The following is a 25,190-nucleotide window of genomic DNA, read 5'->3' as shown; positions in this document are numbered from 1 at the left end:
CTTCATGTAAGTTTACATTTCACACATCCCAATTTAATTCCTTACTGTATTTTGAAGGTTTTTGTAAAAATATGTTAATGTATTCAGTCTATTTATTAGAACAAGAAAAACTGTTGAAGAAAAGTATTTGTTTAAATATCAGTAAACTAAAGAGATTGAAAACAATATTAATACTATTAAAAAGAAGAAGAATTTGTTGTTTTTTAGATTCCAAAATTTGAAAATAGTTATTCTTTGGCATATATACGGCGCTCAGATAGGCAGAATAACTAAGATAATTATCTGAACATGGAATATAAACCTTTAGAAATGTTGAAGAAATATAAAAAATATTAAAGTTTTAAAATAACAGTGAAACTAAAATAATGACAAGAATTTCAAGTCTTCTTTTTATTACATGCTGTTTATTTTCACCTCCACCAAGTTCATCTGAAAGCATTCGTTTCTGAGAGATCTGAGCTCTTCTGAAACTGAAATTAATTAACTGTGCTGTACTATTTCACCCTGAAAGCAATATTAAGTCCAAATTAAATCCAAATTATTAAGGGTCTGGTTAGTTAGATAATTTCTTAAAAGCAGAAATAGGAGGATGTGACAAGTCATTCTGTTGCATTTTCTTTATTTGAAATGAGAAGAAGCTGAGAAGGAGGCAGAATATTTTTAAAAACACATTTAGCAATTGAATGTTATTTTTTTTCAATGTTTCTTAAGCAATAGGCAGACTTATATACCGACAAGAGTCCAGCTTTTAGTTGGTAACTGCATCGACAGTTTAACAGTAGTCAATATATTACACTAAAAGGTGAATCAACACAAACCATGGTATAATCTAAAAATAAAAGAGGAGTCTTTGTAATAGCAAGGAAATAACTCTATATGCAAAAATGAATCAATCTAAAAGGATTTCGCTTATATTATCTACTCAAAATGTTATAATAAACTTTTTCCACATCTGGGAGGACACGATAGTAGAGTCGTCTGGAGTCATTCACTCATTAGCACCTAGAGTGAGAAACAGATAAAATTAAATAATGAATTTGCAATATTTATTCTCAACACCCACCAGCACCTATTCTTAGTTCACTCACCACAGTCATAGAGCATGTTTATTTTATGAAGATCCAATGCACTAGGTCCATCTCGCTGGCCAATGGGAATGTAAGGATCTGGTTTGGGTATAATTGTTGGTCCACCGTCCTCAGAGAAGGCATATCTGAATTAAGCACAGATAAAATGCAGGGGATAGTGATGCGCCCTCACTGACACAAATACCATATAGTTAAGTTCTGTTACAAAGCAGCTCACCGTCCGTAATGCATGACAGAGCTGTAGTCGTATGGAGTGTTGAGATTGTTTGTCACCTGTTTCCTGAAGTTATGTATATGATCTTTCCCAACAAAAAAGAAACAAAAAAAACAAAAAACATGAGCGTTATTTGTGCCAAAAAAAAAGATAAACATGATTATCCAATGATTGCAACACTGAAAGAAAAAAAAAAGGATTCCTGTCCTAACCTGGCATGATATTTTTCCATACAACTGTGACATAGTGGTCTCGGTCTGAGCGAGACTGCTCATGCACAAAGCCAAGCGCATGCATAAACTCGTGAGCTGCAATTCCCGACCACATGCAGCCTGGATTCTGCAGTGACAGGATCTGGCTTCCTCCAGTCTTCCCCAGAAATGACCAGCAGCTTCGGAGTACAGAACAAATTACACTTCATATGTATATTTGCACATTTCAAGAGAAGTAACTGTCAGCTTGACAGATGACTCACATCTGCTGTTACATGTGCAAAAACTACAAGAGACAAGTTATTTCCTCACCCATATCTGGGCTGAACATCAAGAAAGTTAGCTTCGTGGGTGCGACCAACGAATTTAATGCACGTTCCAGAGGTAATGTCCTGCATCCCGGTTTCTATGGTGATTCTGTCCATGTCATCTATAGCAGATAAAACAGGAAAATCTCAGGTTTTATCTGCAAACATAATTTCAACATCAAGATAAATGTGAAGACTTGTACCATATAGTGGAGAGATGATGTAGGGCACATAAACAAATCCGTCAACTGATTTGGGCCACAGACAGGCATTGCCGGGGCAGTTTATAGCACTCCGTACGTATGAAAAGGCAATATCTCCCTCTCTGAATGACATCCCTCTGGGGGCTCGCACCTCTGATGAGAAAACAATCATTTAACAAAGTTCAACACAATAAAAACTTGATTCAACATAATTTGGTGTCATTTTCAGCTTTCTTACTCCTATTGACTTCCAGGATTTGATCCATCGCTGTCATTTCATCGCGGTCCCCAATTTCATCTAAATGTGAAAAAGACAAACGAATACTGCCTTCTACGTAACTTTCCCTTAAACAACACTATGACAAAAAATAGTAAACAAATTGACGCAGCTTCACCTGAGTATTTCCTCCTCAATCTCACTCTGCCCTCAAGAACTCCAGTAGAATTCTATAAAAACAAAATACATGTCAATATATTTTAGCTGCAAAGCAAAGAGAAAAGAAAGAAAGAAAGAAAGTAAGAAAGAAAGAAAGAAAGAAAGAAAGAAAGAAAGAAAGAAAGAAAGAAAGAAAGAAAGAAAGAAAGAAAGAAAGACTCTTTGTCTTCACATTTTCTTTTAGTACTGACCTTAACAGGTAGCGTGTCCACCTGGGTCAGAAGGCCGAACAGGACACCCAGAAGCGTGATGGCAGACTGCATAGTTGTGTTTAAGTTCAGCTCACCGGTTTCAGTTCGCCGTCGTCCACCGTAAAAGCACCAAGACTCCACACCTCCACTGAATCTATATACCCACTTCTCCCTCACAGCTCTGAACTGATTGGACCTCTCCGCTGTGATGAAGCGCGATCGAGACCTCTCATCATTCAGCAGTTGTAATTTACTCAAGTCCACCAGTGATCCACAACAGGTGGTCCTGATGCTGACCTTCGTTATTCAGCACTTTCAGCAGTCACCCACTTAAAGGTGTTTTGCTCTTGGACGCGCTACGACTCAGCAGCTACTATCAGCAGAATAACTGCCCACCCAGTTCAACAGACCCACAATTTGAGCCCGACTGAGCAGGCAACCCGTCATTTTGTGATATACTATCAGATGATAACAACAACAATCATTTTGTCACACGGGTAAACATATGCAAACACCCGATCCCTCTCCGAGTATCTACTTTTCATCAAGGTGTCAATTTTGAGGGGCAAGAACTGAGGTTAACAGGTACGAATCCTCTTCTCGCAGTATCTGTGTGTGTTACAGGTGTTTCGTTTTATTAGTATGGACACATTCATCTCTACCCATGCCACAGACCAGTTAGGTAAGTGTGTTTCTCTAGTTTTTGGCATGTTTAGACAGAGTTAAATTCATTTTGTTGACATTCTTATTAATGTGATGACATGACTCAATTACTCAGATATCATTTTACTCTGTCATAACATAATGCACCATGGAAGCAGGATTTATTGATTCATTTTTATTGTAGTGAGTGAGGGGTTTTAATTCATTTTTTATGCCACAACAGCAACATTTAACACCAGTTCACTCTCTTGAATGGTTCGGCATAAAGTGACACGTCTTTTTAAATACACACACCGCATGCACACAGAGGAAGTGCTGATAGAAAGCTTGCATTTATGTTTATTGAAATTGCTTGCATGATTCAACGGCCGTTTATCATGCTGATTTCCAGAGGACTCCTGTTTCACCTCAGCTCGGTTTGGTTACTAATCATCCCTGACAGCTGCAGAGAGAGAGAGAGAGAAAGAGAGAGAGAGAGAGAGAGAGGAGTCAAACATTCAACAATGAGCCACATTTAACTGTTTTTCAATACGGTTAATAGCTCTGAAATGATTGCTGGAGGTTAATTCAGGATGTTTAGTACCGACCGCACTGATAAAGTCTGTTGATTTTCAGCTTGTCGATGTGACTGAGCTTTGATGCCTGGCCAAGCTTTATATTCCTGCTGCTCTTGGGAATGATGGTTGGCTCTCCATCTTGAGAGTAGGAATACCTAAACATTAAATATGTTATGTTAAGGAAGTTATTACAATATGCTACTACTGCTAATGTTATTAATACAATAAATTCAGTGATCAAAACACAAATTATAACTTACTTTCCAAAGTGCATGATTGAGGAATAGTCATATGGCAGGTCCATACTGTCGGTCTTGAACTTCTCAAAGTTCCTCAGGCGATCTGTTGGTATAGAAAAGGGGGACTGATGTTGTTCTGATGCACAATGCAAAGCATTATAAATGCAAATAAAAACTAGTATTTAAAAAATACGTGAACATATTCCTTAATTCATCATCTGTCCAGATCTTGTTCCATGAAAGCTGTGTGAAATTACCCCTCCAAATGTTCGGCCACATGATGGTAACATAGTTGTCCCGATCAAAGCGGGACTGCTCGTGCACAAAGCCAAGGGAATGCATGAATTGGTGGGCAATCACTCCAACCTCCATGCAGTCAGGGTTCTGGAGAGACACGGACTGTCTCCCTCCACGGGAACCAAGGTAGGACCAGCATCTAGATTTACACACACATGCAGAAGAGGAAAGCAAAGACTAAGCATTGCACAACTTTCTATGCACAAATCCACAAAAAAACACCTTATAAGTTCAACTTTTTTGGCAACAACCCTCACCCAGACTTTGGCTTGATTTCCATGTAGTCTCTCTGGTGGGTCCGAGGAACAAACTTCACACAGGTACCTTCCTGTATGTCTTCCATTGCTTTCCTAATCAGCTTTTGGTCTTTGGCAGCTATTTAATTGTTAAGAGAAGTTGCACAAGCGACAGACAGTTTAACAAATAGAATTGCTGCATTCACTTGCATTATTATCAAACACTGAAACAACATACTGTATTCAGATGAGAGAGTGTATGCAACATAGACATGTCCGTCCACTGATTTAGACCAGAGGCAGCTCCGAGCGAAGCAGACTTTGGAGCGCTGCCCAGATGAAACGGCGATGTCCCCCTCTCTGAGAGTGGTAGTGCCATCTATCATTTGGGAAGCTGACACAGAAATCAGTGGAAATTAACTCTTTCCAGAAAGGAAGCCAGCTGCATTTACTTTTGACACTGTTTTGTGGGCTCTGCAGAGAATTTTCAGGGTAATCAGGTGCAACCTACCATGAACTTCATTAGCATGGATGATCTTATCCATCGCCGCTCCTTCATTGTGCCCACCACGATCTTAAAAAGAAGAGTGAGTCAGTGCATGTGCCTTTCCTCCAGTCAAATATTTACAAGCAGATCAGATGAAAATTATATTTACCTTTAAAGCCAACAGGAACCCATTTTGGGCTCATCAAAAATTTCTGAAAAAAAACCCCAACAAAAACACAATCAGACAAATGAAGACTCATTCTGATTATATAAAAATCCCCATCTCGCCCCAGTCCATTACCCATGCATATTTACCTGAGCGTGCACAGCTGAGAAACAAGTGGAAAGCGCACACAGGAGGATAATCTGCTTCATCTTTGCCAGTCAGATATGTCTCCAGTGTTGCCATTTGACTTAACTAACTCCCAGCTTTATAGGTGTTCCCAGTCACTGTCCCAAGCTAAGACCCGTCATTATCTCAGCTAAATTACAGGGATGTTTGTTATTTGTATGTGAGTGAGTTTAATCTCCTAATTAGTTTGATTTTTTTTACAAAAACAACGCCTCCGACAAGAGGGTAATGTGAGGTCTCACAGTGCATAATAACAGCTCAACTTCGATGACTGACTTTAAATTAAACAGTTTAATGTTTGGCAAAAGATTGGTGCAATTTAAGGCTTATGATGGTGTTTACATTTACCAGGAGTGCTATTTTCATTTTTACTGAAATTAAGTTTACCCATAGTGCACATGTACGCTCCACTGTTGCTATCAGATCATAACATGTTCTTATCCTCATGCTTTAGTTCTTCAGATACCTTATCTTTCTGTAGTAATGTGTATACTTGTATTGAAAGCAGGATTAAACTTAATCTCTGGGTGATATCCAATGTCATTTTTGAATATAGTTTTGGCCACATGTAGACACAAACAGCCTTTTTTAAACATAATTATGAAGCCTGTTCATTGAATGAAGTGAAGGTGATTGTTATGAGTCTAAACATGTCCTCCTGTGTATGTTTGCGTGTTTTGGAAAACATTACAGTTATTTAGACCAAAAAGGCTTTTAAAGTTACTTAGATCACATTATTATTCATTTACTTTTCATTTCACCTTTTTGTTACAGCTCCATTTAAGAAAGGGTTATGTCATTTCATCACCAAAACGTGTTTGGTTCTTCCATCACAAACGCTTTTGTTTGTTGTGCCTCTTATTTCGGATTTTTCTTTCTTTTTTGGGTGGGGCATTTTATAATAAGAAAATAACGCATTCTAAAAAATCCCTACCAAAAAAGAAAAAACTAACGCCCGAACAGGGACTTGAACCCTGGACCCTCAGATTAAAAGTCTGATGCTCTACCGACTGAGCTATCCGGGCTCTGTTGCGGATTCCAGTACTGCCGTATATGACGCGGAAGTTACACAATGCGATGTCAAATACTGCAACATATTTCACATACCATGACACCATTTTCAAGCATACATCTCTGTTAGGAAAACATTTGCCACGGTAAGTCCACTATATTTTCTTACAAATTTAAATTTATTTTGTGCATCCTGTTTGGCTGGCATAAACTTAACGGCTATACTGTATGTTGGCTTTCGCTTTTCTGTCCTGCAGAAATAGGTTACCAATCTCTTAAACTCAAGGAGGTGCAGCAGGAAATATTGAGTGTGGAGGAGGAAATAATTAAAAGGTACACTCGATGCACTTTCTGTAATTTCACCTTAAAGCAGTTAAATTCAGTCATTTGCGTTTCAAATTAACAAGCCGTTGGGTCTGTACACACGTCCCTAGTGACGTCATTACGCACATGTAATATTTAACCCTGGTTACTTGTCTCGGACTTTTTTTTCTTTTTTTCTTTTTCTTTTTCCTTTTTAGTCATAAATTGCTTAAATTGTTGTTTTTTATTTACTGCATTTACTGCATCCTACTTTCATAGTTGTGCACTCACACAAAAGTTCACTTCTCTGCTTGTAGACATTAATCAAGTAAAAAAAAATACTATGTGGAGACTGTCACAAATTTGAACAACTTCATTCTTATGCGTCCGAATGTGTCTTAGCCCAAATCAAATCAATTGTCTAAATAAATGATTTAACACTTTGATTATAACATATATTCAAGCAACTAGCATGTGAACTATTTAAAGCAAATAAAATATTATTAAATAAGATTTCCTGTTTGATCAAAGGTTTGTATTGTAGTGCAAGTTTGACCAGAGAAAAAGTTATTTTCCTCGATTATTTGAGAAATTAGTGTTTTTCAGCGGAAATTGTAAACATTAATCTAAATTTCAAAGAAAAGCTCTTGTAAGTGGTACAAACTTAGGGTTGGCTGAAAAATGTGTTTTACGCACCAAATTCTTCTTCTGACATTTATGTGGGGGTCAAGAATTCTATAACTCAGTCAGGATGAAAAAGAAAGTCATTTTTCATTAAAAAAAAAAAAAAGAAAATTTGATGTGAAACTGTGTGACTTCTGGCATTAAACTCACCCAAAAAATTGTTTTGCAAATAGCAGGCATAAAACTTGGAGTTATGTTAAGTTTTGGACTTCACATTGGAAATGTAACCAATACTCTGTTTCATCATCTGAAGAACATTGACCACTTCTCTCTCAACCCAGTGCAGAGATCCTTTTATCACCTGTAGAGATGACTATTGAAATGTTCTGCCCTGTGGTCTTCCCAAAAAGAGCTTATATCAGTTACAGATGCCTCAAAATGCAACATAAATTTAGACTTAGATCTATAGATTTTTCTATAGAAAGAGAGCACATATGCGTGCACTGGCCACCCTCTGGTTTTTGGGATTGAATCTAATGTGTTTTTACTGGTTTACAAAACTCTTAATGATCTTGGACTTATGTATCACATTTGCTTTAATCCTATGAATGTTCAGGTCTACTGGAAGAAGCTTCTGAATTGAATCCAAATTCACATTTTAAAGCCACGACAAAGCTCAAACTCAAAACTTATTTGGCTTGGCTTTTAATTAATTCTTAATTATTTATTTATTTAAAGTTGATTTGGTTTAAGTTTTTGGTAATTGTTTTTTTTTTCCACTTCCACTATTTTAATTGAATAGAAATTCAGTTCATTTTATATGTAAAATGATAAATAAATGACATATTCTTGACCTTTCTGTAAGCTTCTTATGCTTATTTTAGTTACTGTTAGGTATTTTTATAATTTTGATAACTTCAGTCTATGTATCTGTTTAGTGTTTCCTCATATATGAAACCCTAATATTCAGTTGGGATTCTGAGGGTTGATTTGAATGTTTTCTCTCTATCTGTAAAGCACTTGTGCTATATCAATAAAGTCTGATATGGTCTTCTTTAATGATTGAGCTCTCGTCTTCTCGGCAGTACAAAAGAAACTGAACAGAGGATGGAACTGGTAATTGAAAGAAGTGATGCTTGACGCATTGCAGCAGCTTGTCTTCAAGAAAAAAAGCACCTATCTGAGCAACTGAATCATCTAGACAGGTAATATGGAGGGGTGTAAACATGAAGAATACTTGAAGGCACAAACTTGCTCTGCATATTCTTTATCTTTCAGGAATCAAATGCCTTTTTTGGAAGCCTTTTCAAAAAGTACTCGTTGCTGAAATCCTGGAGGGTAAAAGGCATCTGAAAGATATAAAAGCTTGTAACATGGCAGGTATGGGCAAATTTAGGGTATCTGCATCCTCTTACAGCTATTTTTAAAACAAATTCTACCATGTTTTTTTTTTGTCTACAGCGCAAGCTTGGACCTCTGTGCCAACCAACACATCTAAAAGAAATTGAGTTTTTGTCAATTAAAAGTATGTTCTGTTCTTAATGATTCACTTTAGTACTAACAGTGCAATGTGCATGCATTTGTATTGGTATTTTCATAATTTTTTTTACAACAAATAAAGTGTTTTATTTCACTTTGTGCAAGAATTAGTTGTGATTTTTTGTTAACTGTTCTTGCATAACATGTGACCATTGAGAATGATTGGTACATGTATTGTACATGCTTAAATTGTGCTGAATGAATTAATTAATTAATTGTTGTTTATTAATGTGTCATACACCTCTAAGGTGCCCAGCCTATAAGGGCTTACAAGACACAGATACACTACGCCAGCAAACAAACATCAGCTGCGTACAAACAAAAACACAAAATTATAAATTCCACTTATACATTACAGATCAAATTACAGATCCTTTCTCAGTTTGCTCAGTGTGCTTTTTCTGATCCTATAGATGTGCAAAGTGATGAGTAAAAGGGAAAGGACAGAGGAAATGAACTTTACATGGACAACTGATCCAAGCTGACTAAGAGTGCATCTGCATGAAAATGCAATGTTTAATTTAGAAACGTATAATGGTTCACTGGTGTATATTGCTTATCATCCAGGTCATGCAAATTCCCAACGGCTTGAATCAAAGTAACTGGACTTCCTTTTTTCTTAGAAAGCGTTGTCAGTTCAAACTGTGTGAACAAAGCCTTCTGAATGGGAGGTGAATAATCTTCAAAAGCCATGAAAAAGGAAGTTCAGTTCCCTTGACTTTAGCCCTTGAGCGTTACAATGGTCCCTTCCCACAAGAGTCTCAAAGCCACACAACTAATGTACTTCCTTTGTTGTGGGAAAGGTTGGCCAGATTGTTTGCAAGTTTAGGAAACCAGTTAAATAGTTTTTTTTCACTTGAAATGCTTCATTGATGGAAATGACTCTGGGGTATCTAAATTGGATTTATAAAAGCTGGTGACATTCTCAAAAAAATACAACAAGGAAATGGGCCATCCATGTTTCACTGTATCTGGCATAAGAACCATCTCAAACAGGCAAAAACGTAGCTGCAACATTTAAATATTCAAAACACAATTTGATTATTTTCCTTTATTCAGACTTGAATTATTTATTTATATTTCCTAAACTCCTTATTATTATTATTTCTGTTGTGTGGGTGCATGGGTGCAGATCCAGGGGGGGAAGGGGGGGACATGTCCCCCCCAATTTCTGAAAAACATGAATTGCCCCCCCCAATAAAAATACCCTAAGTATTTTCAGACTTAAAGATTGAATATGTAGAATATTTATTAAAAATATATTTCTAAAAAAATAATACATCCACAGTGCATTTTGAGGTGTACAGAATGAAAGCAATGGGTCCTTTTTTTTTTAGAACTGTTTACCACCATAACTGTGTTAAAACATGATCAGTTAGTTTCAGAGGTGGGTAGTAACGAGTTACATTTACTCCATTACATTTACTTGAGTAAGTTTTGGGAAATTTTGTACTTTTAGGAGTAGTTTTGAATCACTATTCTTTTACTTTTACTTGAGTAGATTTGTGAAGAAGAAACTGTTACTCTTACTCCGCTACATTAGGTTACATTGAGCTGTTACTTTTCTATTATCCCTTTTATTCGCGTACGCGTCAATCTCATGACATCACTGGGTGATTCTTTGGGAAAAAATGTTTGTTTTTGCATGTTTTGTCACATTTACACACACTCAAACACACACAGAGTTTCTATGAGTTCATGGGCTTGTTCTAGTTCTGCCTGGTTAAAAAAGAAAAGTACAAAGGCTTGACATTTTGTGCTACTTGTGCTTCATTAATTTTTTTATTCTGTTATTATTTTATTATTTATTAAAGTACTTGAATTTACTTTAAGATTATTTTAATTTAAGCTATTTTTTATTAATTTTAATTTATTTTATTATTTTATTGATTTAATTTGCCTAAAGATGATTATTTTGTACTTTTGTCTGTTTGAATGGTTGTTAAAAAAATAAATCAGCGTTACTCAACAGTTACTCAGTACTTGAGTAGTCTTTTCACCAAGTACTTTTTTACTTTTACTCAAGTAATTATTTGGATGACTACTTTTTACTTCTACTTGAGTCATATTATTCTGAAGTAACAGTACTTTTACTTGAGTACAATTTTTGGCTACTCTACCCACCTCTGGTTAGTTTAAACAATTTGTTTAGGGCTCCATATTTCATCCATATATCAATTGATCGTGCATAAAGTAGTCCCATAGGATAAAAGGAAGATGGTGAGAAGAATTTGAGATGAGTAGACACTACATGCACAAAACCCTTAAAATTATGATTTACGAATAAGTAAGCAGTGACACACACTGTTGGCTGTTTAGGACAAATAAACAAGAAAGGTAAGCACAATAAATGATTCCCTGTGCAGTATTTTTTGGCGAGCCTTTACCAATTTATGACATGGTATGAGTTGCATATTGGCAAAAAATGAAAAATTAAAGTCACGTTGGTGTCCCCCCCAATCCTGGCATCAGATCTGCACCCCTGTGTGGGTGTGTGTATTTCTTTTTCCTCCAAAGTTATTCAACGGACACGAGCCGTCCTCGTTTCTCGTATTATTGATCCTCCTGAGCTTCCGTAGTCTGTAGGAGGAAGCCGACGTTAATGGCCATATTTCTCTTGCTTTCTGTTTTGGTAAGAAGTGTATATTATTGAGTCGCTTAATTGCAGCCTGTTAGCTGTAATATCCTTTAAGATATGTTTAAAATGATAAGTATAACTACATTTCCAGGAAAAAGCTAAAAACTACTATCATGCTCTCTGATACACGTGTCGTTTAAAGGCTGATTTATGGTTCCGCGTTACACCAACGCAGAGCCTACGTGTGCGTCGCCGCGTACCCTACGCCGTAGTCCTGCGTCGATTTACGCGGAACCATAATTTAGGCTTAAAGAGCGATAATCACGCTGATAATCAGCTTCGACACAAACACGCTGTCCCTAGCTCTTAGTTATGTTTAAATGTGTACGCAAATAGGCGTAGTAAATTATTATGTACATTTCCGTGCTCCAACTGTCAGCTCCTTTAAATCAGGGTTAAAAACATTACTGTTTACTCAAGCTTACTCCTAAATTAAACTTACCTGCTGTATTCTACTGCCCTTATTTTTAACAGCTTGTGCTTTTTATTATTTTACTTCTTTTCTTATCATCTTATTCTTAATTTTTTCAATCTTATTTCTTATTTACTGTCTTGCTGGTTTTAATGTCAATGTAAAGCACTTTGAATTACCTTGTGTTGAATTGTGCTAAAAAAAAAACATATTTATTTTCGTACATATATTTTAGGCGCTGAATGCAGTTTGTAAAAAGTTAGTGTGTTTGTGTCACCTGAACAGGCAGAACAAGAAATAAACAATGACGAGTTGCGCCGACTGCCGCTCCATGTTTGATTTGTGCTCTGAAGAAGAGGTTTTTGAGCTGAAAGAGGTGAATCCCATTCTTAAAGAGACCCCGAACCCTGCCCCAGCTGCCAGTATGTATGACATCTAAATGATTTATGCTCGTAATAATATCGAGACTAATACTGTAACCGTGAAAGAGAGTCATTCATGATTTTCACGCAGGTGTGGAGGATAAAAATCCAGAAGATGCCGGAAAGGAAGAGGGAACCCTTATTAAAGAAGTGTCAGACAAGATGGTCTGCTCAGCCTGCAGATGTCCCTTCATCAACCGTGAAGAACAGGTGACCACATCAAACTGACCATTTATTAAAACAAAATCTACATTTGAATTGACCACATGCATAACAAACCTGTCATGTTTTGGATTAAAAAATACAGGGAATTTTCCGCCGTTGTTCCACCAGCTCACCCGAGGTCCAGTATCTTACATTTTAAGACAGAATTAGGAGAAATCCAAAATAACTACCTGTCAACCTTAGTGGTGGGAAAAAAGTCGATATTGCAATATATTGTTGCGCTCTCTGTCGCAATAAGTAATCGATAAACTGATGGCAAATATCAATATTTTATTACAACACACATAATGGATTTAGGCGGTTGTCACCGCACTATTGTTCATGCACTTCAATTTGTCCAGCTGTACAGTGTTTACATTTACAAGACTAGGAGGCAGTGAGGTACTATGCAAAATTAAGTTGCTTACTGACTTTTCAGTATTTGAAACAAAGCAGTGCACTGTCCTGGTTTATCTAAAATATGTTATTGATGTTCATGCACTTTAATATGTCCAGCTGTACAGTGTTTACATTTACCAGCCTAGGAGGCAGTGAGGTACTATACAAATGCACTTTCTTTGTACATTGTAGGAAGTTTTGGCATTGAATAAATGCATAACTACAGACGTTTTCCTTTTCATGGGTATTTTTTCTTTTTCAGTCACAAATATCGTGATATATCGTTGATGAAATTTCTTACAATATATCGAATATCTTAGATATCATGTACAGTGATATTATTGTTATCGTGGGCCACATATCGCCACAGTATTGAATCTTGAGTTACCCGTATCGTCCCACCCCTAGTCAACCTACAACTACCTGTCAAACTACAAATATGTGCTCAGAATCTGATCTGAAGTCTACCTTTGTTGACACTGAAATGCTGCTATAATATAATCTAAATGAAAACACAAAGGGGAATTAAAGCACATTTATTTATTTTAAATATTTTCAGTTTATATACACATTGGTTGTCTTCAAGTGAAACATTTACATTTTCTTGTAATTTGGCTCTCTGGCATTCACTGACTGACACAGACACATTTCTGTATCTCTTCTTTAGGAAAGTAAATTTGGTTTCCCATTTTTAGAGATATTAACAAGAAATCTTCGCTTTTTGTGCACAAATGTCTTCTCTCTTGTTACATCCATCCATCTCTGGTTTGTTTTTCCGAGTTTGTTCCTGTTGTTGCCACTAACCCTGCGAGAACTGCCACCCAGGGCACAGCAGGGGGCAGTTCTCGCAAGACTAGTGACAATTCAGTTTGCAGTTTAAAAATTATAAAATATAAAACGGGAAATTTTGGGGAAAATACTAATACGGACAGATGACCACAAGGCTACAAATGAAAATGGACACTTTTGACCAAAGATGGGGAGATGTTGTGTTGTATTTGGATACTGATAGAAATAGGTTGTAGTAAAAGAAGGGGAATTGTCTTAATAAGTAATCTTGCTGTCTGTATTAATGTCGACTTAATATGCACTTTTTGATTGTCTGTGTAAGGGGGAAATGTTCTGTTATTTGTGAAAAAGGAAAAAATAAAAAGTTATAAAAAAAATACTAATACGGGAGGACGACGGGAAAGAGGGGTCAAATACGGTAGTTTCCCGGCCAAAACGGGAGACTTGACAGGTATGCATGCATACTGATATGCGCCATGTGTTGCAGAGGGAGCACTACAAGCTCGACTGGCATAGATTCAACCTGAGACAAAAGATAGCAGGGTTGCCTCCACTCACTGCAGAGGAGTTTGAGAGGAAGACTGGAGATGGTGAGGAAAACACAGTCCTGCTCATCCGGTGTGGGGTTTAAGGGGAAAGAAAAAGGGGTATTGTGACAGTTTCTTTTTTCATCTTGCAGGAGACTTGTCAAGCATCTCAGGCTCCGAGTCTGATTCAGAGGAAGAGGACTTTGACAACGACAGCAGGGAGGCAGGCAGTCGAGTGACCAGCACAGACGAGGAGATGTCGGCCGAGTCCCAGCTGAGCACTGGTCGGCTCTACAGCAAAGTGTTTTTCCAGAACTCGGCAGGAGACTATCTGTCATTCTACCGGTGCGTGTTGCACGGAAAGGTAAGGGTCAGCAGGCACGCAGTCCAGTTCGGGCCGGTCACAAACATGGGGTTGCTAATGACTGTTTTTATTCTAATTTCATGTTGTGACGTGACAGTCGGATGATGTGCATGATGCAGTCTCCTCTCTGAAGGCCATAAGTAAAAAGACAGTGTGGGTTATTCTAATGACGGGAGGGGGGCACTTTGCTGGTGCCGTGTTTGAAGGGTAAGTGTTGTTCCATGGTGAGAATCAAAAGAACACAGTTGTCAGCTAAATAGTGCAATATGTGTAACCCAGAATATCTGTTTCAGAAAACAAATTCTTCAGCACAAGACCTTCCACCGATATACAGTGCGAGCAAAGCGAGGGACTGCTCAAGGGCTCCGGGACTCTCAGAACCGGAGTCGCATGGCAAAGTCTGCGGGAGCCGCTCTGAGGCGACACAACGAGGCCTCACTTGTCAAGGTAAGATTGTGGCCCATTTAACAGCTCCATTAATCTACAATCAGAGGACCAGAGCAAAATATGCTTTTCAGACAGACATTCTTTAAAAATGACTCGTAATAGTCAATATAATCAATACATTTATTTATTTATTTTTCTTCAAGAGAGCTTGTGTTAGAGCAGCCGTCTCCGTAAAAGAACAGTGGTAGCTGTAGGTCTCTTGGAAGAGTGTTTTTCTACTTTAAGGAAGATTGCTTGTTTAATCTCAAAGCCTCCATTTGTAAAAGTGTCTTTTGAAGAGACGCTTAAACCACTGCAGAGGGAAAAGTGTTGCATTAAAAGAAACTATTTAAAAAAAACAACAAAAAACACGCACACAACTTGCCAGGTTTACAACCCTTTTCTTTCACTTTTGCGCTAAGGCGATGTGGGCTCCTCACATCTTAAGGCTGAGTTATGGTTCTGCGTCAAAACGACGCCGTGCCAACGTGTGCACGTTGACGCGTACCACACGCCGTCACTGACGCCGTCACTGACGCCGTCACTGACGCCGTCACTGACGTGCACCTCTCAAAAATTGTAACTACGCGTCGAGGCGACGCAGACCCAACGCAGACCGAGAGGACTGTTATTGGTTCACTTGGTAGCAACGCATTTCCGGTTTCCGGTTTGAAGCAGTCGTGAACTTTCAGCGCTCTTTTCTTCGTGTATGTGTGATTTATTTATTTTTTGTTTTGTTTTGTTTGTTTGCACAATAGTTGTCCTTATCTCTTTGATTCACTGTGACCGGAAAAAGTTGGATAAACCATTCAGGAAAAGATCGCGAATTAGCAGTCACGGGGGGTACTGCACTGCGGCGAAATGGAGTGACAGAGAAGTCCGAAGGGTTCACGACGGCGTCACGGTGACGGCGTGTGCTCTGCGTTGGTTTGACGCAGAACCATAATTCAGGCTTTACTATTTGTAGTCTGCTTCTGCAGCATGACCACGAGAGGCAGGCGGTACAACTCACATGCAGCGAGTCCTGCGCTCCGGCACGCTCCCAGAAGTTCACTTAAGACTGAAGAAAGTGAACATTACGGAGGTGGTTCTTACCGCGTAAAACCCTAAGGGGTGTTTAGGTGTCATTTATACCGGTTCAGGGGGTTAAAGAGATATGAGCTGAAATGGCTAGTTTCAGACTACGGCTGATGGAGGGTTGCATGAAGACGCTGCATTAGATGTAGTCTAAATGTACTCAGTCTCTTCAAATAGTGCTATAATTGTATAATGTAAAGTGGTGTAAGAGTATTTGATTTTGGTTTTACTCTTAAAACTTCTCTCTTTCCAGGACGTTCAGGACCTTTTAGTAACCTGGGCCGAGCACTTGAACAAGGCCTCTGCAATATTTATACGATCCCCGAGCTACAACAGGGTGATCTTTTTCGGGGGCTCTTCAGCCCCGCTCAACAAAAAAGATCCCCGCATCCGCACGATCCCCTTCGCCACACGCAGAGCAACATTTCGAGAGGTGCAGAGGGTACATGAGGTGCTTTCTACCATTCAGGTGTACGGTAAGCTCAATAACACACTGGGAGCAACAGCGCGTTATCTGCTTATTTCTGTGCAGCCAGGGTGCAATTATTGAAAAATCATAATGGTCTCTGCAGGAAAAGACACAGACATGTCTGCGGTCTTCAGTCCGCCGAAGAAAGCCTGGAAAAAAACAGTCAAATCGACAGCACAAAAAAACACTGATCAAGAGGAAGGTAGGTTTTTAAAACGCCAATACCTCTGTTAGAGTCGAGTGTATAAGATATAAAAAATAAACAGGATAAAGTAAGACCCATTTATTGATCACAACAGGAAAAGAACAAGAAAACAATCACAGCTCGGATAAAGAAGAGGAAGGGGAGATCCAGCTGGAGATGGTGGAGCTCACGTTAGGAACCCTGCACCTCAGGGAGTCAGAAATATATCCCTCCAGGCACAAAAGGAGGCGGAGGAGAAGAAAGGAGGACGACAAAAGCCAAAATGAAGGTAGTTCTAGATTGCTTATTTATAAGACATATGTTCTGAAACTGGTGTTGAATCCCATGCCCATTTGTAACAGAAATGAACGATGTGGAAGCAGATGATCAAAGAGAGGGTATGCCAGAGGCCGCAGAAGCAGAAGGTACTCTTAAACAGATGCCTGCTGTGAAAAAGAAGAATAGGAAAGCACCAAGTAAGAAGCAGCAAGAAGGCAAGTATCCGCCCATCCATTTATCTGTTTTCGTTCACATTTTTTCAGTATTACAAAGTGTTAAAATCCTCGGCTCTCTGTTTTTATAGATGCGGCTGATGACTCATGTGACTACGGCTTGAAGGATGGACTCTATACAGCCTGCAAGGTTGGAGATGTGAGTGCGCTCTCTAACCTCCTCCAGCCGCCCGAGGAAATGGCGGAGAATCAGGAACAGTCGGAGAGCAACGCCTCTGTGTTTCCAAATCCACAAACTCTCTTGAATAAGCCCATAGACTCGTCAGGGTTCACTCTGCTGCACGTCGCTGCAGCAGCGGCTCAAAAGGCAGCAGTCAAGATGCTCCTGGATGCAGGTGCAGACCCAGCTTGCAGGTACCGATTAAAGAGTTACAAACAAGCGTTGATCAACGATTACGGTAACACGTTATATGAATCGTTTTTGGAATTTCTCTTTACAGGGATAAGAAAGGCCAGACCCCATATATCGTCGCCCCTGACAAAGACACAAGGAACGTCTTTCGTAAATATATGGCTGAGAATCCCGACAAGTACGATTACAGCAAGGCACAGGTAAAAGCCGTCTCCCTGACTTCTGATGTCTGTAGTTTTATAAGCAAGCAAATAACTTGTGGCTGACCATTCTGCAACCAAAGGTCCCTGGGCCGCTAACAGCAGAGATCGAATCTAAAATGTCTGAGAAGAAAAAGGCGCAGAGGGCACAGAGAAAACAACGAGAGAAAGAACAGAAGGAGGACAAGCGGCTACAAGAGCTGGAGGTAGAAGAAAAGAAGAGGTTTGCATCCTTGACGGATCGTGAAAAGGTGAGGAAATGTGTATTGGATTGATGATTTTTGAAATATTTTAGAATGTTAAAGTTATAATGTGAACATTTTGATTAAAGAGGGCTCTGGCGGCAGAAAAGAGATTGGCACAGCAAGCAGCTGCAACAGGAGTCAGCCTCTCGAATATCAAGCAAGTTCACCAAGGAGTTTCCTTTCACTGAGCTTTTTCATGATTTATATTCACATTAAGCAGTAGTGTAAATTGTACCCTTTGGTGTGTGTGTTATTTATTAACAGGAGATGCTGGTGTTGTGGGGAATCTCTTCTTGGGAAGATCCCATTTCATTACCTGGAGTTTACATTCTGCACTCCCCGCTGTGTTCAAGCGCATCGAAAAGGAAACGTTCCTTCAGGAGGGACCCAACGTCTAGAAAATGTTTGACAGGATCCTCCCTCTGTGAAACATCTTGAAAGTTGGACTATTAAAACCGTCTTCCAGTGTTATTTTTTTATTGTGAAAAAAAAAAAAAAAAAACACCTTTCAAATGTCTTTTTATTGTGGCAAATAACCTGAGACAACTGGATGGCAATACTGCATTTGAATATCATGAAATGAATGTACGATTTATTTACAGTATGAGTAATTAAGAAATTATTGAAATGGAATTTAAAAAGAAAGATGCAATAAATTTAAAAATGTCACTTAATAAAATCAAATTATACTAACTCATTGTGGTAGGTTTATAAAAACCACATTCAGTTAGATTTTTTTTTTTTTTTTAACTGGCAAAATATAAAACTGACATCTGAAGTGATACAGTATCACAGAAATTATGTACAACAAAGCATCGTTCCTGTTCAATAATACTCGCGCAGGTTTACAACTACTTTGCCTAAGCCAAACCTAATGATCGCTCATACGGATGTTTTTTTAACAGTTGCTGGGATGAAACTGGTGTCAAGACTTCCCAGTGGCGTTGCTGATCTGAGGCCTGTCCATAAACAGGACCCGCAGGTGTGTTGGGGCTCCTTCCAGCTCCAGCACCGTGATGTTGTTGGGCAGGTTAGTGCTGAGCACGGGTCCCGGGACATACAGCGTTTGCTGGGGGCCTCTGGCCGGCCAGTACCGTCCCAAGTTCACCCCGTTGATCCAAACCTGACCCTGATGAGGAGAGTTGGGTTTGGTATTTTCATACTTTACATACAGACACATGTTTTCAACAGTGGTGGACAGTAACGGAGTAAATTTACTTGAGTACTGTACTTGAGTACATATCCAGAGGATTTGTACTTTACTTGAGTATTAGATTTCTTTGGTACTTATTACTCTTACTTGAATACATTTCCAAGACAAATATTTTTACTTTTACTCGAGTAAATTTCTAGGAAGGCTGAAAAGTAGTCGTTACTTTCAGGTCTGCTCTTTTTTCTTCTTCCCTAAAATCCTATTGGACACAAGCTGTTTTTGTCAAAGGAGGAGACCTATCACAGTGCACGCTCTCCACTGGGATGTACGTAAAGCGGAAATACGTCAAGCCTCCTCAAAACGATACCGCCAAAGTAGCCTGCGTTTGTCAAGACAGAGACGCAACAAGTCAGGACAGAGCCGCAACAATGGCTACAACATTGAGTTATTGAAAGCAGAGATGTAGTTTTTTGTAAAGCAGTGGTCTTTGAGGGGGATCCAGACTTAGTTGGATGGTGCAGGTTCATTTGGTTTCAGTTCATGATTGTTAATAAACTCTGCATCATCTGCTGTCCTCTTATGATCCCATTCATTTGATTTGTTTTTGGTGTTTCTGCAGGTTTTATATAACATTGTGGTTCTAAAAGCAGCACAGCTGGTTTCAAAGAGTTAATTCTCAGAAACAAGAGTTAAAAGATCCTTAAATTAATTTAAAAAAAATATAGTAATTTACTGATGTGGAAAATAAGAAATTTACTCTTACTCTTACTTAAAGTAAATTTAAAAGCATTTACTTTTGGATACTTAAGTACCTTTAAAAGCAAGTACTTTTCTACTCTTACTCGAGTAATATTTTGACTGAGCTACTTTTACTTGTAACGGAGTAAATTTTGACAAGTAGTATTTGTACTCTTACTCAAGTACTGGGGTCGAGTACTCTGTCCACCTCTGGTTTTCAAACCTTGTAGGAAGCACGTGGCATTACCTTTGTCCACTCATTTAGCCTGAGAAAGGTGTCCCGTGCCAGGCCGTTTGGTGGCAAAGTCCCCGTGTAAAAGCTTGGTCCAGCTGAAGGTTCTCTCGGAGGGGAGGACTTCTGACTGTGGGAATGAGGCCATCCTCCAGCAATGGCCCCATCAATGTCCAGAGGGTAGATCTGCCAGTTAGTTAATAAGTCTTTACCCAATACCAAGGTCCCCACCAGACCCTGGAAAGCAGATACAGTTTTAGTTTTACTGGCCTTTTATTTAGAATTTTTTAATGTTCTTACAGCCTCCTAAAAAGAACTGTTTGTGGTGCTGAAGTTGTGTGACTCATGTTCTAATTACTTGTTCTTGAGACAAAAAGAAATGTGTGTATTGGACATTTGTCTTGCCTTGTAGTCATTGATCTTGCTGCCAAAGTTAACCCTGCCCATATTTTCAACGAGGATGTCTACAGTGTCCCCCTGGTGACCCGTGACGTTCATCACCAACGCTGTGTCTCTCTGCAGCAGGCCCTGAAAAACCTGTACATACGAATTTACATTCATTAGCGCGCTTTGGAAAACAGCCTGACATAAACGGGGCAAGCCTGGCCTTTACCTGCGATGTTTTTCCTCTGACCTGGAAATCTGACTGGCTGAACAATGAAAGTTCACAGTAAGCCCTTACCCCATTGACGGACACATATGCACGGTCATGAACCCCATTCAGTGGAGATATAAGTGGCGTGGGCTCTGAGAGGTCCTGGGGCAGCGTGGTCCGATACAGCATGTATCCATAGTACTGAACACAATAGGTGTGACAGGTTGCAGACACAATCATCTAGAAGTTCTCCATTTTTCAAGAGGTTTACTGTGACTACAATGCCAACCATACCTGTTTCACCTCTTCAAATGTCAGAGGATACTCAGACTTGACCGGCCCCAGCGGAGAAATCACATCCAACAAACTGCTCACGTTTCCCACCTGTAATTAAGCGACTATATTAGAAACTTTAAAACATTGTTAAGCATGCTTCCTGAATTTCTGTTACCTTTTTCAATGTCACAAAGCCATATGCAAATTTGGGAGTTGCTGGTGGCATCGGGCCAGAGGGAACCTTTCCAAACTAATGAGAAACGGTAACAAATGAATTAATTATCCCTTAATTAGAACATTAACCTCGCTGGGTGGTGGTTCAATCAGCTGTAACCTGCGATATGACATCTCTGATGGCCAACAGCTTCTCTGTGGGGTCTCCTGCCTCGGTCAGCGGGGCATCGTAATCGTAACTCGTGACTACTGACCGGAACCTGGAGTCGTGATCAGCACCTTTTTTATAAAGAAAAGTACAGAATTATGTCAATATGAATATAATATACTGACTTACCAATTATTGAAAAGGAATATGTTTACCATTCCAGTAGCCAAAGTTAGTTCCTCCTTCAAACATGTACCTGAGAAGAAAGGGATGTATATTTCAGAAAATAGATCATTCATAAAAGTCATTTTCTATCCATATCTTTGCGGCAGGTTTAACTCGTGTTGAGTTGAGATGAGGCTGTTGTCTCTATAGCTTTAGATTTATATCATAAGGTCTAATCAAAGCTCCGTTGTAAAGGTTATGTCATGGTTATAGTTTGAAATAACACATTACTACAGAGCCCAACAGTTTGAAAACACCATCTTTAATAAAAAAGCTTTTCAAACTACTTGTTCAAGACTGAAGATAAAGATGTAATTGTAAAGGAGCAGTATGTTTCAAGATGGGTAGAGTAATTGGTGTACATGACTTGGACTTTAATTGAAACTGCTGACTAATTAACTCTGTACATTGAAGAGGAGAGATGGGAAGGATTAAAGCTTTGGGGAGACATACATGTTGACGTTGGCCCCCATGGTTAGCATTTCTCCAAGCATTCTGCTGACCTTCTGAGCATCAACCACAGCGTGCCGATCTCCCCAGTGGTCCAACCATCCCGTGTAGAACTCCGAGTTAACCTGCAGCATCAGCCAAAGCATTTCTCGGGTTATATTTGGCGCAATTAAACGTTAATATGATGATTAGTGAAGAGATAAATAACAAACCAGCGGTCCATTTGGCTCAAACCGTCGCTGGCGTTTGAAGGCTTCAGATATATTGGTGTCTGAGAAGAAGAAATAAATGTTGGAAAGGACAAAAAAAAGGGGGAAAAGCTGTTTTTTCTCCTGCACTTAATATGAGATACGACCAACCTGTGCCAAAGTCTATCGTGGCATATAATCCGTCCAGTGTCCCACATATCATTTCTTTGTCTGTGTTTCCATCGGTGGTGAACAGGATGATGTCCTCGCCCAGAAAGAAGCGGAACAGCGCTCGCAGGTGACGCATGTAGTTGTAGTCGCAGGCGAAGTAACTTCCATATTCATTCTCAACCTGCGGTTAAGATTAGTCATTAAAACCAGTAATAATATGCTGAAACATCAGAAGTACCTACTCAGTACTTTACCTGGACAGAAATGATGTTACCTCCATTTATATAGAGCCATCGTTTCATTTTGGGGAGGAGCACAGACAGCCAGTTGCTGACTGCCTGCATGTAATCTGGTTGCAGAGGAGGAAAGAGAAAAACAACAAATTAATGGCAAATTGCATTAAAACATTTTTTTTTAAAGAGAGCCACATAAGTGTCGGTGTTACCTGTGTCTGTGGAGCGAAGAATGATGTTTGGTTTTTGAAGTAACCACGCTGGCAATCCACCCTGCAGGAGAAAATAGCAACCGAGAAGTTTCTCTTTCAGGGACATAATTCAGGGAGAGGATCAATAAATGAGAGAAGTGAAACCTCAAACGGTTTCCTTCAATCGTCCTGTAAATATTACCATCTCGAAAGCGTCTTTACTGGAGGATTTTTACATAAAGAAAATAACCTATGTCCTGAAGAAGGTGCAAGTTCATAAACACTTCCCTGAGAGGGGCTTGTGTGAACTGATGTTCATGCATGTGTGTGTAAGATGCAACGACATATAAAAAACATTTAAAAACACATTATTCGACTTTGTCTTTGCATATTAATTAGTTGTCTGCTGTTATATTAAGATTTAAAGCGCTGCATATTTAACTGCCATAATACATTTTCTTTCCTGCACTTATCGATTCTCCCTTTTCTGGCTGTGACATTGTGAATTTATCTGGTTGACACAACTGGCACAGAAACAAAACCAAAGTGAAACTTTTCACCATTTCCCATTCTGCACAGATGTACGGTCCCGGACGCAGGATCACCAAAAGGCCCATCTGGTTGGCCAAACCTAAAAAATGCTCCAGATCCCTGTCTCCTGTGAAGTTGTGGACTCCCTGAACTGGTTCGTGGAAGTTCCAAGGCACATACCTGCGTGAATTAAGGCACTTTGTTACAAAAATGTAAAAAACACACAGAGCCAGTTATAAAATATATGAGAACATACAGTAAAGTCTACTAGCTTCCACTTACACTTGGATAGTATTGAGTCCTGTCATGTACATCTTCATAAGACGGTCCTTCCAGTAGTAGCGTGGTATTCTGGAGTAGTGGATACTACCTGAGATGTACTGAAAAGGCTTCCCATCTTTCAGGAAGCAGCTGTTTTTGTAGTCAATGGAGAAACTTCTTTTCACAGAGACCTGCAAGAAAACCATCAGAGTAATTCTGGCAGGCAAAGTGACAGATCTTTCTTTTCTTTTTGTCCAATCCTTGGTAAAATCTAATTAGCTTGAACATACAGTAAATGATCTGACATCAGTGTTGACAGATGTTGAGCATCATCACACATCTGTATGTGGATAAAGCTATAGCTGCGCTTAAACACTTAAAACGTTGTGCGTCCCTCTCAGATGGAAGGGCAGCCCCGAGAAACCACAGAAAAGCAATAGATGATCAGCTGATGACTTTTTGTGGCAATAAACTTTTAGTTTTAGTTCTTACCACATTTCCAAAGACAGCTGGGCAGGTCACAACAGCTAGGAATAAAACAGCAGCAGCAGCAGCCATGTCCGCTGCCTTCCTGAAACCGCTTAAACTAAAGCACATGCATCACAAACTCGCATCATGATGTTTTTTTGCGGTTTTGATGCTCCTCTTAGTCCAGATGTGTTAACTTTAAACTACATTGTAGCTCCTGGCCGCTTCCGAAGCACTGACATGTGACCTCCGGTGGGTATCCGCTGGGTCCTAAAGCCAGTCGTGTTCAGGTTTACCTCGCCCTGCTGGCACAGCTGCGGTGCTGCGTTCAGGGTCCCGAGTTCTGGTTGGCAAACACTATCTTATAAAATAAGATCTTATATTGACAAAGACTTATGATATGACGATTTATGACGAGGTTCAGAGAGTAAGAAAGGAATTCATATAAAATGGCTTTCTACAAAATATATTAGCTATCATGGAAAGCAAGAAAACTCCAGGAAAAAATAGATCCCTCTTAGCAGCTACTCTTTCTGGGGTCCACATCACATAAAAATGTATGCAAAAATATAAAGATGGAGTGTCAACAACATAAACAACTATGAAATGAAATAAAAAATATAATTACGTAAGAAGTACTTTTTTTTAACTCCCAAAAATGTGACTTTTATATAATAATTATTCGCCTAGGGGCATTAAAACTGATTTTATTGGGTGCAAAAGTTACAAAAACTAATAATTTATTCCACATTGAGTTAGCTTTATACATTACAAATCTACATACTTTTTCATGTTGGTCTCTTGCGTAATTTATTTGTAAGTATGGACATATTGGATGTTTACTGTACGAAAACTTGCCAGTCAAACTTTTTGACTGGCAAGTCAAAAAGGTTGCATGCCTACCTCTCGTCTGTTTTATGGCCATGAAAGACTGGTATGCACACTCTGAATTCATCCTCACGCTTAAAGGACATGT

At 39.1% G+C, this 25,190-nt stretch overlaps 4 protein-coding genes, 1 long non-coding RNA gene and 1 other non-coding gene across 7 annotated transcripts; 2 read left to right on the top strand and 4 right to left on the bottom strand.

Moving 5' to 3' along the window:
- Positions 1-419: 419 nt before the first annotated feature.
- LOC133446466 (high choriolytic enzyme 2-like) lies at positions 420-2,766 on the bottom strand. The gene is made up of 9 exons (XM_061724494.1): positions 2,653-2,766; positions 2,421-2,472; positions 2,264-2,323; positions 2,026-2,178; positions 1,827-1,944; positions 1,515-1,693; positions 1,306-1,387; positions 1,089-1,213; positions 420-1,002 (listed from the first exon to the last, which is right to left on the bottom strand). The coding sequence occupies exons 1-9, from the start codon at positions 2,722-2,724 to the stop codon at positions 989-991; spliced, it is 855 nt and encodes a 284-aa protein (XP_061580478.1). The 5' UTR covers positions 2,725-2,766; the 3' UTR covers positions 420-988.
- Positions 2,767-3,490: 724 nt separating this feature from the next.
- LOC133446467 (hatching enzyme 1.2-like) lies at positions 3,491-5,531 on the bottom strand. The gene is made up of 9 exons (XM_061724495.1): positions 5,447-5,531; positions 5,301-5,343; positions 5,156-5,218; positions 4,883-5,038; positions 4,666-4,783; positions 4,369-4,547; positions 4,133-4,214; positions 3,903-4,027; positions 3,491-3,757 (listed from the first exon to the last, which is right to left on the bottom strand). Exons 1-9 carry the CDS (start codon positions 5,504-5,506, stop codon positions 3,741-3,743), a joined length of 843 nt encoding a protein of 280 aa, XP_061580479.1. The 5' UTR covers positions 5,507-5,531; the 3' UTR covers positions 3,491-3,740.
- Positions 5,532-6,435: 904 nt separating this feature from the next.
- On the bottom strand, positions 6,436-6,508 carry trnak-uuu (transfer RNA lysine (anticodon UUU)). Its single transcript has one exon. It is a non-coding gene; the product is annotated as a tRNA-Lys (tRNA).
- A 241-nt stretch (positions 6,509-6,749) lies between these two features.
- Positions 6,750-8,989, top strand: LOC133446468 (uncharacterized). Its single transcript, XR_009782839.1, has 4 exons — positions 6,750-6,827; positions 8,507-8,626; positions 8,700-8,801; positions 8,883-8,989. It is a non-coding gene; the product is annotated as an uncharacterized LOC133446468 (long non-coding RNA).
- Positions 8,990-11,526: 2,537 nt separating this feature from the next.
- ankzf1 (ankyrin repeat and zinc finger peptidyl tRNA hydrolase 1) lies at positions 11,527-18,922 on the top strand. 2 transcript variants are annotated; one of them, XM_061723652.1, is made up of 16 exons: positions 11,527-11,592; positions 12,296-12,432; positions 12,524-12,642; positions 14,312-14,414; positions 14,504-14,715; positions 14,813-14,922; positions 15,009-15,162; positions 16,472-16,694; positions 16,791-16,889; positions 16,987-17,160; positions 17,255-17,365; positions 17,455-17,737; positions 17,824-17,935; positions 18,019-18,186; positions 18,267-18,337; positions 18,445-18,922. In XM_061723652.1, exons 2-16 carry the CDS (start codon positions 12,315-12,317, stop codon positions 18,587-18,589), a joined length of 2,202 nt encoding a protein of 733 aa, XP_061579636.1. In that variant the 5' UTR covers positions 11,527-11,592; positions 12,296-12,314; the 3' UTR covers positions 18,590-18,922. The 2 variants fall into 2 exon arrangements, with proteins under 2 accessions (XP_061579636.1, XP_061579634.1); XM_061723650.1 differs by having other exon boundaries at positions 17,234-17,365.
- On the bottom strand, positions 18,687-24,465 carry glb1l (galactosidase, beta 1-like). The gene is made up of 16 exons (XM_061723653.1): positions 24,239-24,465; positions 23,768-23,937; positions 23,515-23,665; positions 22,976-23,036; positions 22,785-22,879; positions 22,531-22,711; positions 22,384-22,442; positions 22,175-22,296; positions 21,712-21,752; positions 21,509-21,627; positions 21,350-21,424; positions 21,193-21,282; positions 20,986-21,099; positions 20,709-20,840; positions 20,319-20,540; positions 18,687-19,309 (listed from the first exon to the last, which is right to left on the bottom strand). Exons 1-16 carry the CDS (start codon positions 24,341-24,343, stop codon positions 19,106-19,108), a joined length of 1,941 nt encoding a protein of 646 aa, XP_061579637.1. The 5' UTR covers positions 24,344-24,465; the 3' UTR covers positions 18,687-19,105.
- Between the last annotated feature and the right edge of the window lie 725 nt (positions 24,466-25,190).

This window comes from Cololabis saira, chromosome 6, assembly GCF_033807715.1.
Source record: "Cololabis saira isolate AMF1-May2022 chromosome 6, fColSai1.1, whole genome shotgun sequence".
In the NCBI taxonomy this organism is placed as follows: domain Eukaryota; kingdom Metazoa; phylum Chordata; class Actinopteri; order Beloniformes; family Belonidae; genus Cololabis; species Cololabis saira.
The sequence above is the reverse complement of the archived record's forward strand: the minus strand, read 5'-3'. Positions and strand labels throughout refer to the sequence as shown.

What these genes read in the sequence shown, in the direction of transcription:
- LOC133446466 (XM_061724494.1), bottom strand. Translation starts at nt 2,724, where the DNA reads ATGCAGTCTGCCATCACGCTTCTGGGTGTCCTGTTCGGCCTTCTGACC. An exon ending in AATCCTGGAAGTCAATAGGA is followed by an intron (nt 2,179 to 2,263) that starts GTAAGAAAGCTG and finishes TTTTCTCATCAG; the next exon opens with AGGTGCGAGCCCCCAGAGGG. An exon ending in TCTGTCATGCATTACGGACG is followed by an intron (nt 1,214 to 1,305) that starts GTGAGCTGCTTT and finishes TGCTTAATTCAG; the next exon opens with ATATGCCTTCTCTGAGGACG.
- LOC133446467 (XM_061724495.1), bottom strand. Translation starts at nt 5,506, where the DNA reads ATGAAGCAGATTATCCTCCTGTGTGCGCTTTCCACTTGTTTCTCAGCT. An exon ending in TCTCAGCTGTGCACGCTCAG is followed by an intron (nt 5,344 to 5,446) that starts GTAAATATGCAT and finishes GTTTTTTTTCAG; the next exon opens with AAATTTTTGATGAGCCCAAA. An exon ending in TCAATCATGCACTTTGGAAA is followed by an intron (nt 4,028 to 4,132) that starts GTAAGTTATAAT and finishes TTTAATGTTTAG; the next exon opens with GTATTCCTACTCTCAAGATG.
- ankzf1 (XM_061723650.1), top strand. Translation starts at nt 12,315, where the DNA reads ATGACGAGTTGCGCCGACTGCCGCTCCATGTTTGATTTGTGCTCTGAA. An exon ending in AAGTAAGAAGCAGCAAGAAG is followed by an intron (nt 17,366 to 17,454) that starts GCAAGTATCCGC and finishes CTGTTTTTATAG; the next exon opens with ATGCGGCTGATGACTCATGT. An exon ending in GGTGCAGACCCAGCTTGCAG is followed by an intron (nt 17,738 to 17,823) that starts GTACCGATTAAA and finishes TTCTCTTTACAG; the next exon opens with GGATAAGAAAGGCCAGACCC.
- glb1l (XM_061723653.1), bottom strand. Translation starts at nt 24,343, where the DNA reads ATGTGCTTTAGTTTAAGCGGTTTCAGGAAGGCAGCGGACATGGCTGCT. An exon ending in CACGATAGACTTTGGCACAG is followed by an intron (nt 22,443 to 22,530) that starts GTTGGTCGTATC and finishes TCTTCTTCTCAG; the next exon opens with ACACCAATATATCTGAAGCC. An exon ending in CATTTGAAGAGGTGAAACAG is followed by an intron (nt 21,100 to 21,192) that starts GTATGGTTGGCA and finishes TATTGTGTTCAG; the next exon opens with TACTATGGATACATGCTGTA.